The sequence below is a fragment of the Hemitrygon akajei genome, chromosome 11, assembly GCF_048418815.1.
Source record: "Hemitrygon akajei chromosome 11, sHemAka1.3, whole genome shotgun sequence".
NCBI classification, from domain to species: Eukaryota; Metazoa; Chordata; class Chondrichthyes; order Myliobatiformes; family Dasyatidae; genus Hemitrygon; species Hemitrygon akajei.
In genome coordinates this window covers 1,923,071-1,938,601 of record NC_133134.1, presented here as the reverse complement: position 1 = coordinate 1,938,601, position 15,531 = coordinate 1,923,071, and the positions used below count along the sequence as shown (strand labels likewise).

General features: G+C 43.6%; 1 protein-coding gene across 1 annotated transcript in view; it reads right to left on the bottom strand.

Annotated features, from left to right (window-relative positions):
- The window catches only part of abca3b (ATP-binding cassette, sub-family A (ABC1), member 3b), a 207,142-nt gene that overhangs the window by 167,265 nt on the left and 24,346 nt on the right, over positions 1-15,531 (bottom strand). The window contains exons 2-4 of the mRNA XM_073060010.1: positions 11,977-12,172; positions 5,922-6,184; positions 39-297 (exon numbers count right to left, since the gene is read on the bottom strand). Coding sequence (XP_072916111.1) covers positions 39-297; positions 5,922-5,975 — 313 coding nt within the window. The 5' untranslated portion in view covers positions 5,976-6,184; positions 11,977-12,172. The remainder of the gene's footprint in view (positions 1-38; positions 298-5,921; positions 6,185-11,976; positions 12,173-15,531) is intronic.

The following is a 15,531-nucleotide window of genomic DNA, read 5'->3' as shown; positions in this document are numbered from 1 at the left end:
GGAGAGCAGCCCTGGTGCAGGGACCATGAGGAACTCACCTTCAACCACCCTGTGCAGACTGTCTTTCACTGTCATGGCAATTGTCTCTACTGCCGTCACATTGGAAGGAATGTAAGCCACATACCACTGGGCAAAAGGATGTTGTGGGAAGTACGGGATGTCATTAATGTTAAAGGGGGGATATACTGTTGCATTGGGATACTGGATGGACACAACGCGTTGTCTTAGAACGATAAGGATTGTAGTGAATAAAAGCGGCAGGCTTATTTCAGTAATGGTGACCAACACTTGCCGTTTCTGTATTGAAAGAAAAGAAACATCATTAAAAGCAATCATCACTGAAGCACAGAAAATCCAATTCACCAGCTTCAGCAGAGACCAGCACTGACGTCAAACTGTCCCAATGTGGCCTGCTCACTGCTGGAGGGAGAGTCACACACTGAAGAACCGCATCCAGATTTAGAATTATTTAACACATTTTCACGTATGATGTGCCAGTAGCGTTAGTTCGTCTACTTTTTCACTTGTGTCATAAATGCAACTTTTTAGTTATTTATTTGTGGTAATATTACTTTATGTGTTATGTGTGTTAGTTATACGTAGTGTGTTGTGCACCTTGGTCCAGAGGAATGATGTTTCGTTTGGCAGCATACATGTGTATGGAAGAATGACAATAAATTTGAATATTGAAACACGCGGTCAATGTGTCGTTTCCATTAACAACTCTCACAATCACGCTCCAATTAGCACTCTGTCTCCTGCCCCTAATTCTTCACTTACTGCCCCCAAAACCGAACCCACTCTCATTGCTGTCCCTAATCTGACCCCCAACCCCCCTCATTTCTGTCACTAATCCCTAATCTGACCCCCAACCCCCCTCATCTCTGTCATTGAACCCTCAACCAACCCCCAACTCCCTTCATCTCTGTCCCTAATCCATAATCTGACCCCCAAATCCCCTCATCTGTCACTAATCCCTAATCTGACCCCATCACCCCTAATCTCCATCACTAATCCCTAATCTGGCCTCCACCACCCCTCATCTCTGTCACTAATCCCTAACCCAACCCCCAATTCCCTTAATCTCTGTCACTAAACGCTAATCTGACCCCCAACACCCCTCATCTCTGTCACTAAACCCTAATCTGACCCCCAACACCCCTCATCTCTGTCACTAGTCCCTAACCCAACCCCCAATTCCCTTAATCTCTGTGTCTAAACCCTAATCTTTTTTTATTGTGTTTTCAAGTAATTACAGAATAAAAGTGTATGAAAAAGAAAATGTATGTTGCCCATCCCCCCTCCCCTTAACCCCTCCCCCCTAACATCCCTATAGAAAAAAAGGAAAGAAAGAAAAAAAAAAGGAATGCCTGGATATTGGAAGATCCCCACATGCTCCATGGAGTTCGTAATAACTTTAGTATATATATTTATTTCTTTCCACAAGTAACCAATTATTTCATCTTCGGAGCACCTATATATTTAATCCTATCTTTTGTAAATAAGGGCGCCAAATTTTCAAAAATGTTTCATATTTGTCTCTTAAATTATAAGTAATTTTTTCAAGTGGAATACAGCCATAAATTTCTTTCTTCCAACGATCTATACTTAAATATGTATCTGATTTCCAAGTAACTGCAATAGCCTTTTTGGCTACTGCCAATGCAATTTTTATAAATTCTTTCTGATATTTATTCAATTTGGATATCGGTTTTATCCCTTCAATATCACCTAGTAAAAGTAATATTGGATTATGTGGAAGTTGTATTCCAATAATTTGTTCCAATAAAACTTTTAAATTTGTCCAAAAAGGTTGAATTTTAGAACAAGACCAAGTAGAATGTAAAAAAGTACCAATTTCTTGGTTACATCGGAAACACTGATCAGATAAATTTGGGTTTAATTTATTTATTTTTTGTGGTGTAATATATAATTGACGTTAAAAATTGTATTGCACTAATCTTAATCGGACATTTATTGTATTTGTCATACTCTCAAGACAGTCTTGACCAATTTTTTTCTTCAATTTTAATATTCAAGTCACTTTCCCATTTTTGTCTTGACTTATGGACTCCTTGTTTAATTGCCTGTTTTTGAATCAAATTATACATACAAGAGATAAATTTTTAAATCTTTCCTTTTTGAATTAAAGTTTCTATTTCATTGGATTTCGGTAATAACATTGTTTGACCTAATTTTTCTCTTAAATAAGCCCTTAGTTGAAAGTAACAAAAAAGAGTGTTGTTTGATACTTTATATTTATTCTTTAATTGATCGAATGACATTAATATATCTCCTTCAAAACAATCTCCTATATATCTAATCCCTTTTTGAAACCAATTATATAAAAGTTGATTATCCATTGTAAAAGGAATAAGTCTATTTTGAATTAAAGATCTCTTTGCTAATAAGGATTTCTTTGTCTCATCGTCAACATTTATCTTATTCCATAAGTCAATCAAATGTTTTAATATAGGAGATTCTTTTTTTTCCCGTATCCATTTAGATTCCCATTTATATATAAAATCTTCTGGTGTGTTTTCTCCTATTTTATCTAGTTCTATTCTAATCCATGCCGGTTTATCTTTCTCAAAAAAAGATGCAATAAATCTAAGTTGATTTGCTTTATAATAATTCTTAAAATTTGGAAGTTGTAACCCTCCTAGCTCAAATTTCCATGTCAATTTTTCCAACGATATTCTTGACATCATACCTTTCCAAAGAAACTTCCTCACATATTTATTTAGCTCTTGAAAAAACTTCTGGGGTAATTGTATTGGTAGTGATTGAAATAAGTATTGTAATCTAGGGAATATATTCATTTTTATGGTATTTACTCTACCTACTAATGTTATTGGTAATACCATCCATTTATCAAGATCTTCTTGAATTTTTTTCAATAGTGGTAAATAATTTAATTTGTATAAGTTCTTTATGTCATTATCAACTCTTATACCTAAATATTTTATACCATTTGCCGGCCATCTAAATTGGGTTATTAATCGACATTGACTATAATCTCCTTTAGTAAGAGGTAAAATTTCACTTTTATCCCAATTTATTTTATAACCTGATATTTTCCCATATTCTTCTAATCTATAGGATAATTTACGCAACAAGTGCAATGGGTTTGTTAGATAAAGCAGAACATCATCAGCAAATAAGTTAATCTTGTATTCTTCCTGATTAACTCTGAAACCCTTAATGTCTGGGTCCATTCTAAACCCTAATCTGACCCCCAACACCCCTCATCTCTGTCACTAAACCCTAACCCGACCCCCAATTCCCTTCATCTCTGTCACTAAACCCTAATCTGCCCCCAACACCCCTCATCTCTGTCACTAGACCCTAATCTGACCCCCAACACCCCTCATCTCTGTCACTAAACCCTAACCCGACCCCCAATTCCCTTCATCTCTGTCACTAAACCCTAATCTGACCCCCAACACCTCCTCATCTCTGTCACTAAACTCTAATCTGACCCCCAACACCCCTCATCTCTGTCACTAAACCCTAACCTATGTCACTAAATCCTAATCTGACCCCCAACACCCCTCATCTATGTCACTAAACCCTAATCTGACCCCCAAACACCCCTCACCTCTGTCACTAAACCCTAACCCAACCCCCAATTCCCTTCATCTCTGTCACTAAACCCTAATCTGACCCCCAACACCCCTCATCTCTGTCACTAATCCCTAATCTGACCCCCAACACCCCTCATCTCTGTCAATAAACCCTAATCTGACCCCAACACCCCTATCTCTGTCACTAAATCCTAATCTGACCCCAACACCCCTCATCTCTGTCACTAAATCCTAATCTGACCCCCAACACCCCTCATCTCTGTCACTAAACCCTAACCCGACCCCCAATTTCCTTCATCTTTGTCACTAAACCCTAATCTGACCCCATCACCCCTCATCTCTGTCACTAAACTGTAATCTGACCCCCAACACCCCTCATCTGTCACTAAACCCTAATCTGACCCCCAACACCCCTCATCTATGTCACTAAATCCTAACCCGACCCCCAATTCCCTTCATCTCTGTAACTAATCCCTAATCTGACCCCCAGCCCTATCTCATCTGTCACTAATCCCTAACCCGACCCCTAACTCCCTGCACTGCTCTTTTTTCATACACATAGATGGCAGGTGTGTGGAATACCCTGCCAGGGGTGGTGGTTGAGACAGATGCTTTAAGGACATTTAACAGACTCTTAGATAGGCACATAGATGAAAGAAAAATGGGTGACTATGTAGGAGGGAAGGGTTAGATTGACCTTAGAACAGGTTATAATGCTGGAACAACATCACGGGTCAAAAGGCCTGTAGTGTGTTGTAATGGTCCCCATTCTAAAACCATTCCAATGAACATAAAGGACCACAAAGTCTGAGACACAATCTTGATGGACATCACAGTTCAGCATCATCTTTCCCACAAATCTTCTCCTTTCTCCGTCCTTCTGGTGAGTATTGGGATCACAAATTCCTGGAGATGGGGTGCACATGTACACCAGTGGAGCGATCTCTCCAGGAGATGAATAGGGAACATAGCTGGTCCCTATGGGAGCTCGAGCTCAGCTGAGGAGAGGAGGATGAGAGCAGGGACTAAGAATGGAAATGTTTCAAGATCATTGTCTTCTGAGTGTGAAGGTGAGGGCCTCTGTTGGTCAGAGTTGACCATGGGTATTGCATCCTACCTCTCTATTACACAAGACTGGGCAGTACGATATGGAGAGCAAGCTGTTGCCCATGGCAAGCCTCCACTCTCCACGCTTCTGATGAATCCAAAGGAATAGCAGAGATCGATACAGTTTGGTAACATCAGATCTGGAGGAGTTACCAGTCAGCATTGAACTCAATGTTGAAGCCTTAGGGACTCCAGCTCCAGATTTTTCCCTCAGGGTTTAATCCCAAAGTTTCCTCATGAGTGGTACAGCTGCAAGGCAGCAGAGGTTTGAGATCAGTTTTCCTTCTTCTCATTGAGCTGTCAACCTCAGGTGATGAGCCCCATCTGCCTGAAGCGACTGGCTTTAAGGCATCAATAATCAGCCTTTGCCCCTTCTCCTGTTATAGAACTGGTTTCACTGGGCTTAGTAGCTAAGCCACATGTGAAGGCCAGGAGCTGGACTTGGTAGTCAGAGGCTGTTTGAGACGCATGCCATTGGGAGCATTTAACAGGTAGTGAGAGCTGACCCCATTACCACCCCCTCGGCTATAACAACCTGATTGTACAACCAAACAACGTTCTTCCGGACCACAGTGCACCCACAAAACATAAATCACACACAGCACGTCAAACAAAATGTTACCATAACTATGGTTAATAAAATATAATTCAAAAAGCATGTAGTCCATATCACTGATAAGCAGCAAACAGCTTGGTGTCCTAGTGATGAGACCTTGGTGGTGACAGGGTATTCTTTAGCCTCATTTTTTGGCAGTCCTAATCCTGATGTCCCTGAACCTCCTTCCTGACTGTAGTGGGTCAAAGAGATTGTGGGCTGGGTGCTGGGGATCCTCAGGCCCCTCCTCTCTGCTCCTGGGAAATGTCACAAATGAGGGAGTGAGACTCAGTGATCCTCTTGGTGGTCCTTACTATCCTCTGCAGGGTCTTGTAGTCTGATGCCTTACAGCTTCTCTACCACAAGATGATGCAGCTGGACAGGACACTCCTGGTGAAAGTTGTTAGAATGGGGGAGGGGAAGACCTTGCACACCTCAATCTCCACTGGAAGTGTAGTTGCTGCTGTAGCTTCCTGACTAGTGAGGAGGCATTGTGGGTTAGATTGTATGCAAGTCTAGTGGGCAAGTGGGCATCCTAGAGAGAAGCATCACGCGTGTCCACGTGGCACAGTAGTGCTGTGATCACAGTCGCACATACCCCCCTCCCACCAATACCAACAAAATTCACTTACTTGTAATACGTAGTTTTTCCAGAGCAGTAGTCCAAGCTGCCGAAGTCTGCTCATTCTGAACTCAGAACCTCGCCCACCCTAAAGTGCAGCACCCCACAGTTCCTGAGAGACAAGAAGGGTGTCGGAATAATTGCAACAGGCAGCTTCTCAAGGCCACTCCTCGGCTGCAGAGAGGTGGGTCACTCTGATCGGAGCGGACGTGGAGTGGTTAGAATGAGATGCTGTGGTTCCCTCATCAGGTCAGGTGGCGGTGCTCTGAGGAACTAAAGAAGAGTCTGCATTTGTATGTTGCTGTTTACTTCCAAAGGATTTATAGAACCCTGACAAACATCTATGAATGCACTGTGGAGAGTATCATGTACTGGGAAGGAGACACCAAGCCCAGGAATGGAAAAGTCTGCAAAAAAAATAAACAGTGCCCAGTCCATGACTAGAAAATCCCTCCCCACCACTGAGCACATTTATATGGAGCACTGTCACAAGAATGCAGTATCCGTCACTGTGGACCCCCATGCTCTCTTCTCTCTATTACCACTGGGTAGGAGGTAAAGGAGCCTTAGGTTCAGGAACAGTTATTACCCCTTCAATCATCAGGCTCCTGAACCAGCATGGATAACTTCACTCACCACAACACTAAACTGATTCCAGAGCCTATAGACTCATTTTCAAGGTTTCTACAACTCATGTTCTCAGTATTATTTATTTTTTGTCTTCACAACTTGTCGCCTTTTGTACATTGTTTGTGTGGCAGCCTTTGAATATGTAGAATGTTTTTGGAAATTCTATTGTATTTCTTTATTTTCCTGTAAATGACTGCAAGAATATGAATCTCAAGGCAGGACAGTGGATTCTGGATAATTGGGCCATCATTTAACTGGGGCATCTCCTTATTTGGGCCAACTCTTAAAGAACAAAAACTAATTGAGAAAATAACTGGGATTCCCTTTGTTTATTTGAGAAACTGTACCCTTCTTTGGAGCGTAGAAGGTTGAGGAGGGACTTGATAGAGGTATTTAAAATTATGAGAGGGATAGATAGAGTTGACGTGGATAGGCTTTTTCCATTGAGAGTAGGGAAGATTCAAACAAGAGGACAGGAGTTGAGAGTTAGGGGACAAAAGTTTAGGGGTAACATGAGGGGGAACTTCTTTACTCAGAGAGTGGTAGCTGTGTGGAACGAGCTTCCAATAGAAGTGGTAGAGGCAGGTTTGATTTTGTCATTTAAAAAAAATTGGATAGGTATATGGACAGGAAAGGAATGGAGGGTTATGGGCTGAGTGCAGGTAGGTGGAACTAAGTGAGAGTAAGCATTCGGCACAGACTAGAAGGGCCGAGATGGCCTGTTTCCATGCTGTAATTGTTATATGTTATATGGTTAATTGCGACAGGAGGCTGCCTGTCTATCGAGCATTAGTCATGTGATTGTCAGACATTATAGTAGGCTTAGAGCGAATGGTTCTTAAGTAGTGCCACATGCATGTGTTTATGTTCAAAAAGCAGTGATTTTTGTTACCAATAATTGGTGAGAAATAAGCAGTAAGACAATTCGGAACTGTTTTGCTCACTGTGGTTTCAAGTGTTCAGGCTTGGAGAATACCAGAAATGGCCGTGTGTGAAAATGAAACAATTTCACTACTTCAACAACTTGGGAACTATGAAAAATTTGAAGGTGTTGACAATCATCTTGAATGTTACAATTAAGATCTGGGGGACACAATCTTCAATAGCGTGGTATGAAGGCAGAGCATTATCTGCATCAGGCGTCTGCGCTGATTGTGTTCTTTTACAGTCAATCAAAAGACAGGGCAGCGTACACTGGATGATTCCTTGTTTGATAGCTAATACGGTTTTATAGTACTGTTGTAGTATTGGTAGGTTTTAAATTACTCCATATTTCATTTAAATAAATAATTTGTTACTCAGCTAAATGGTATTTTGTCTTTTTTAAAAAAAACTATTTCCATCAAATGAACAAATTCTTCTTGGACTTCCAGCTGGTGCAGGCATCGATTTTAACTGATGTTTCGATGACAAATTGCCATCTTCATCAGGGATGATGCCTAGGTATGTCTAGTTCAGTGGTATATATACCCCTGTTGTCTGTCTCTCGAATTCCAGTTGTTACTTTGAACAGGACCTTTGTCTTTGTTAAAATTCTTTTCCTTTAGTTTTATTACAATGCCAGGCGGCTCCATAACCTATTGGCGTGGCACAGTAGTTCTGTGCTGAATTCAATCCTATCGTCATCCCAAATGCGAAGTTCTGCTACCGCCGATTTCTCTGGGTAACCCAAAGGGATACACCTCCTGTGCTCCTTGATGCAGGTTTCCACCGTACATCCCGTCTGGCTGATATACACTGCTCCGCATTCAGCCAACCTGAGTCCCAGGTCATCTTTGATCCGCATAAGCTGTGATCTGAGCTTCCTTATGGGTTTGTGGATGGTATTAATCCAGTATTTCTTCAGGATCCTGGCAATCCTACAAGAAATGTGGAAATACTGGAAGACAGGCGGTTGCAACAGGTTCCTCCTTGTTGTTAGGTTTCCCGGTTTTTCTGTCAACCCTTTTAAGAGCCTGATTGGTTTCCTTCTCCTTGTAGCAATTCTGTAGGAATTTTGTGTATAATCATCTTGTTTCTTTGTGGAGACTCTGGTCCAAACAGTTTTCACACAGTTATTCAAAGTAGAGAGAACCGCTTTATGTTGGGAGGCACGATGGTGGCTGTTATTGCTGAGGTATGTTCATGTGAGTGGGTTTCTGATAGATGCCATTTGGTTGTCTCTCATTCCTGGATATACTAATATGATAGAAACCAGACATTGACTTTAACTTTGAAGAACTGCAGAGTGAGGAAGAATCTGTGAACAGAGCCATGGCTGTACTGCAATTATATTTCCACTCCAATGTGTGTGGGCAGAACCAGGGCCACTCTTTGTCACTCTCAGAGAAACAGAGTGACAGGACTGGAGTACTTCAGACCCAAAACCTCCTCCTCTCTAACATGACTGTGTATTTACCTTGACCACCTTGGTTACCTGCCAGTCATTGGTGGCCATAGTTTGATCATGGTCATTTCTTACTTACTGCCTATTATGCTACTGGCGTTTAGAGCAGCAATGAAGGTCCTCCATCTCTGTTAGTGTTCAGACCTTCCCTCATTGTGTTAGTAGTTTTCTCTCGCTTTTCACTACTGTCAGTCTTACAAGTCCCACCACAAAGATGACAGGGCGTGTAAAAGATTTCGCACTCAGATGTAGAAGAATTCTTCATTGCTGTTTCTGTAACAATTTTGTTTTCCCAGTCAGGGTTGTTAGCCCCACAATGAACTCTCAAACCTGGAGGACCAGTGGACCAGTCTTAGTCTGGTCTGTGCCCTTTGACCTGCATGGTATGAGTGACCCAATCAAAAGCCAAAGCATAAAAGCCCTGACTCCAGCCAACATAGCTCTCTGGGTCATTGAGGCATGTAAGCTTCCCACCCCCAGGCTGTGGTCCCCTTGGAGGATGGTCATTTCTAGCTCTGTAGTAACCCAGCTCTCATAACACATTCTTCCCTCAGGTTGTGAGACTGATGAATGCCCTGCTACCAACAAAGTCTCATCACTAAGACACAGAATGTTTACTGTTTACTCATGCTGTGCACTCCATGTATTTTGAACTATGTTTTTATTATTTTATTAACTTATTTATGGTAGTATTTTGTTTTATGTGCTGTGTATCATACATGTTTAGAGAGTGCTCTGTGGTCCAGAGGAACATTGTTTTGTTTGATTAACAAAAGAGTCAGATGATAATAAACTTGAATTTGAATCACAGTTCAGCTGCTGCTGAACATCTCTTCCACACCCCTGTCATCTTTGTACTTGGACATCCCAGTATTGAAACTGAGAGTAACTGATTGCCAGAAATCTGAAACCGAGAACAGAAAATGGCAGGAGCATGAGCAGATCGGACAGTGTCTATAGAGAGAGAAACCGAGTTAACACTTCACTAGATCACAGCTTGTCTGGTTAATGTAATTGTTTCACAGGAAGAAGAAAAATCAGCAAGCAGACATGTGCTAACAGACAGTAGGTTGGTTTATGGATGAGAAGAGAGATGTGCAGCATCTTGTGCTGTTGATATACGTGTACATGACTATGAGAGAATATAGATCGAGTGGACAGCCAGAGACTTTACCCCAGGGCAGAAATGGGTCATACAAAGAGACATAATTTTAAGATGATTGGAGGAAAGTATAGGGGGGATGTCAGAGGTAAGTTTATTTTAAAAAAAGACAGAAAGTGGGGAGTGTGGGGAACATCCTACAAGTGGTGGCGGTATAAGCGGATACATTAGGGATATTTATTTATTTATTCATTGACATGCAGCATGGAACACCCCTTCCAGCCCAATGAGCCTCACCACTCAGCAACCCCCCAATTTTAATCCTAGCTTAATCTTGGGACAATTTACAATAACCAATTAACGTACCAATCAGTACGTCTTTGGACTGTGGGAGGAAACCACAGCACCCAGAAGAAACCCATGCAGTCACGGGGAGAACATACAAACTCCTTACAGGCAGCAATGGGAATTGAACCCATGTTACTCACTGGCACTGTAAAGCATTGTGCTAAGCACTAAGTGCCATGCCTCCCCATGGTAAGAGACTCTTAGACACATGGATGAATTAAAAATGTAAGGCTATGTGTGACAGAAAGGTTTGCTTGATCTTGGAGTAGGTGAAAGGGTTGGCACAACATTGCAGGCCAAAGGGTCTGTACTGTTCTTTGTTCTATAAATCAGATTGACATGTCAAAATACTTGAGAGATGGGTCTAAATTCATGGATTCAGAGACCAGATCTGGCAAACAATACCATCATAAAATTAAGTGAAATGGTTTACACGTTATCTTATAGCTTCAGGAGGAATTCAACAGTCAAGCAGTAGAGGGGTATAGTTGATGCTTTGACTGAGAGCTTCATCTGGACACATTTACACACCAGCCACTGCCACTCAGCTGGCCTATAAGATACACATTTTCCCACATCCAGAGCCTACACTGGATTAATCTGCACTGCATCGCTCCAGAAAGTGAATACTCAGTTCTGTGAAAGGTCATGCGCTAAACCAAGAGCCACTGCCCGACGAGGAACGCACAGCAGAGTACAGGCGCTTCAGCCCACAATGCTGCACCCCTCCTTTAACCTACTCAAAGATCAACCTAACTCCTCCCCCACCCACCCACATAGCCCTCCACTTTTCCTTCATCCATGTACCCGAGTAAGAGATTCAAATGTCTCTGATGTGTCTGCCTCTGCCACCACCTCTGGCAGAGAGTTCTAAGCACCAACTACTGTGTAAAACAATCTCTGACATCCCCCCCTATACTTTCTCTAATCAATCTCAAAGTTATGCCCCCTCCTATAAGCCATTGCCATCCTGGGGAGAAAAGTCTGATTACTCACTTGATCTATGCCTCTTATCATCCTGTAAACATTTATTGAGTTATCTCCCAATCTCCTTCAGTCCTAAAAGAAAAGCCCTAGTTTACTCAACCTGTCAATACATCTCTCTAATCCAGGCATCCTAATAAATCTCTGAACCCTCTCTAAAACTGACCTGCTGAGGGTTCCCAGGATTTGTGTTTGTCAATGTGTCCACCCTCAGTTTTTTTTTGGACGTTTTTCTAATATAGATGCAGCAATGCAGAGTTAAACAGCATATTCAAAAGTGCCCTATTAGTAACTAGGCAACACAATAAATCGGTAAATCGCCAGTCTCTTTGTTTCAGTGCCCCGCGCCGGTTCCTGTTCTCGGGTTAACCTGGAGAATCTTATGCCAACTTTCAATTCCCAGCTCTCCTAGAACAAAATTGCTCCCCGCCTTTATCTCTCCATCACTGGTGTGATCTGCCTGTAAATTCGCTGAAGTCCGTAACGTTCTTCCCAATTCTTCCTTAAAGGATTTCATTTCTGCCACTTCCTGCAGACGCCCGCCTCCCCACAGAACATTCCATACTGTCTCACTCTCTCACCCAACATTTCCAGTTTGAAACTGGGTCCACTCACCAGTATCTACAAGACTGCTCTCCGACGTAACTCAGGAAAATTTATTGCAATAATCCCGGAAGCGAAACTAGTCTCATTCACCGCCTGTTTTTCGACGTCAGGAAAGTACCTGCGCAAGGTGTAGTTTCAGAGTTCCTGCCTGTTGAGTGCTTCATGGCGCTAATCACGGAGGACGAGGCGGGGCCACTCTCAGCAGCTGTTTCGTTTAAAATCAACAGGTGAATTAGTAAAACGCTGTGCACAGAGCTAATCTCTATTCAGTAACCAATCCACACTCAGCACAGGGGACAATGTAAACAATCCCTACAGTCCCACTCTAACCGATCCCCACCCAGTGCAGGTGACTGTCTAACCGATCCCCTCTCAGTACAGGTGACTGTCTAACCGATCCCCACTCAGTACAGGTGACTGTGTAACCGATCCCCTCTCAGTACAGGTGACTGTGTAACCGATCCCCTCTCAGTGCAGGTGACTGTGTAACCGATCCCCTCTCAGTACAGGTGACTGTGTAACCGATCCCCACTCAGTGCAGGTGACTGTGTAACCGATCCCCTCTCAGTACAGGTGACTGTGTAACCGATCCCCTCTCAGTGCAGGTGACTGTGTAACCGATCCCCTCTCAGTGCAGGTGACTGTGTAACCGATCCCCACTCAGTGCAGGTGACTGTGTAACCGATCCCCTCTCAGTACAGGTGACTGTCTAACCGATCCCCTCTCAGTGCAGGTGACTGTGTAGCCGATCCCCTCTCAGTGCAGGTGACTATGTAACCGATCCCCACTCAGTGCAGGGGCTGTGTAACCGATCCCCTCTCAGTGCAGGTGACTGTGTAGCCGATCCCCTCTCAGTACAGGTGACTGTCTAACCGATCCCCTCTCAGTGCAGGTGACTGTGTAACCGATCCCCTCTCAGTACAGGTGACTGTGTAACCGATCCCCACTCAGTACAGGTGACTGTGTAGCCGATCCCCTCTCAGTACAGGTGACTGTCTAACCGATCCCCTCTCAGTGCAGGTGACTGTGTAACCGATCCCCTCTCAGTGCAGGTGACTGTGTAACCGATCCCCTCTCAGTGCAGGTGACTGTGTAGCCGATCCCCTCTCAGTGCAGGTGACTGTGTAACCGATCCCCACTCAGTGCAGGGGCTGTGTAACCGATCCCCACTCAGTGCAGGGGCTGTGTAACCGATCCCCACTCAGTGCAGGTGACTGTGTAACCGATCCCCACTCAGTGCAGGTGACTGTGTAACCGATCCCCACTCAGTGCAGGTGACTGTGTAACCGATCCCCTCTCAGTGCAGGTGACTGTGTAACCGATCCCCTCTCAGTGCAGGTGACTGTGTAACCGATCCCCTCTCAGTACAGGTGACTGTGTAACCGATCCCCTCTCAGTGCAGGTGACTGTGTAACCGATCCCCTCTCAGTACAGGTGACTGTGTAACCGATCCCCTCTCAGTGCAGGTGACTGTGTAACCGATCCCCTCTCAGTCCAGGTGACTGTGTAACCGATCCCCTCTCAGTACAGGTGACTGTGTAACCGATCCCCTCTCAGTGCAGGTGACTGTGTAACCGATCCCCTCTCAGTACAGGTGACTGTGTAACCGATCCCCTCTCAGTGCAGGTGACTGTGTAACCGATCCCCTCTCAGTACAGGTGACTGTGTAACCGATCCCCTCTCAGTGCAGGTGACTGTGTAACCGATCCCCTCTCAGTCCAGGTGACTGTGTAACCGATCCCCTCTCAGTACAGGTGACTGTGTAACCGATCCCCTCTCAGTGCAGGTGACTGTGTAACCGATCCCCTCTCAGTACAGGTGACTGTGTAGCCGATCCCCTCTCAGTGCAGGTGACTGTGTAACCGATCCCCTCTCAGTGCAGGTGACTGTGTAACCGATCCCCTCTCAGTACAGGTGACTGTGTAGCCGATCCCCTCTCAGTGCAGGTGACTGTGTAGCCGATCCCCACTCAGTGCAGGTGACTGTGTAACCAATCCCCACTCAGTGCAGGTGACTGTGTAACCGATCCCCACTCAGTGCAGGGGACTCTCTCAGTACACAGACTAGGTACCTCACCCTCCCTTGGCACGCAGACCATGTAACCCATCCTTGTATGGTACAGAGACTGTGTAGCCCATACTCAATGGATACATGGACCACATAACTCACCCTCTCTCAGTACACAGACTGCATAATGCATCATCCCTCAGAACATGGATCACATGTCCCATCGCAGTTTCCAGCTGGTTGTTATTTCACAACAGGGTGACACCTGAGCCAGAGTCCCTGCCTGGAGAAGATTCAGGTTTGTTCTAATCTCTCAGGTCAGGGCCACAACATTCTCACCAGAATTTCAGTATGAGGTAAGTTGTCTTATTTAAATTCAATAGACCATTGTGTGACCGATCCTCCATTCCGTGTAGGGGGTAACGTACGTAACCACAACTCACCTACAGACTGTATAATCAACCCACACTCATTATAAGAGATAATTCACTCATCACCACTCAGCACAGGGATTGTGAAATGCACATTACTTTCAAACATGAGGCTATTGGGCCCATTGAGTCTATACTAGTTCTCAGAGCAATCCTACACACCATATTCTGAGCACAGCAACACTTCTACTTCTTCAGAAGGTTGAAGAAATCCAGCAATGTCCCAGAATCAGGTTTTGTATCACTGGCATATGTGATCTGGGAGCAGTACATAATAATAGTTTTAAAAACAATAAGTACCAATAAGAAATATATTAAAAAATTAAGAACATAAGAAATGAGAGCAGGACTAGCCCATGGACTCATCTTCACCTACCTGCCTTTTCCCCCATAACCCTTAATTCCCCTACTATGCAAAAATCTATCCAACCTTGTCTTAAATATACTTACTGAGGTAGCCTCCACTGCTTCATTGGACAGAGAATTCCACAGATTCACCACTCTGGGAAAAGCAGTTCCTCCTCATCTCCACCCTAAATCTACTCCCCTGAATCTTGAGGCTATGTCCCTTCATTCTTGTCTCACCTAACGGTGGAAACTACTTTCTTGCCTCTATCTTATCTATTCCTTTCATAATTTTACATGTTTCTATAAGATCTCTCATTGTTCTGAATTCCAGCACCGCCTTCAAAACCAGTATATCCTTCTTAAGGAGAGCAGAACTGCACACAGTACTCCAGATGTGGCCTCGCCAGTACCCTGTACAGTTGCAGCATAACCTCCCTGCTCTTAAATTCAATTGCTCTAGCAATGAAGACCAACATTCCATTTGCCTTCTCGACAGCCTGATGCACCTGCAAACCAACATTTTGTGATTCATGCACAAGCACTCCCAAGTCCTTCTGCCAGCAGCATGCTGTAATTTTTTACCATTTAAATAATAATCTGCTCTTTCATTTTTCCTTCCAAAGTGGATGACTTTGCATTTACCAACATTATACTCCATCTTCCAGACCTTTGCCCACTCACTTAACCTATCTATATCTCTCTGCAGACTCTCCATATCTTCTGCACAATTTGCTTTTCCACTCAATTTAGTGTCATCAGCAAAATTAGATACACTACA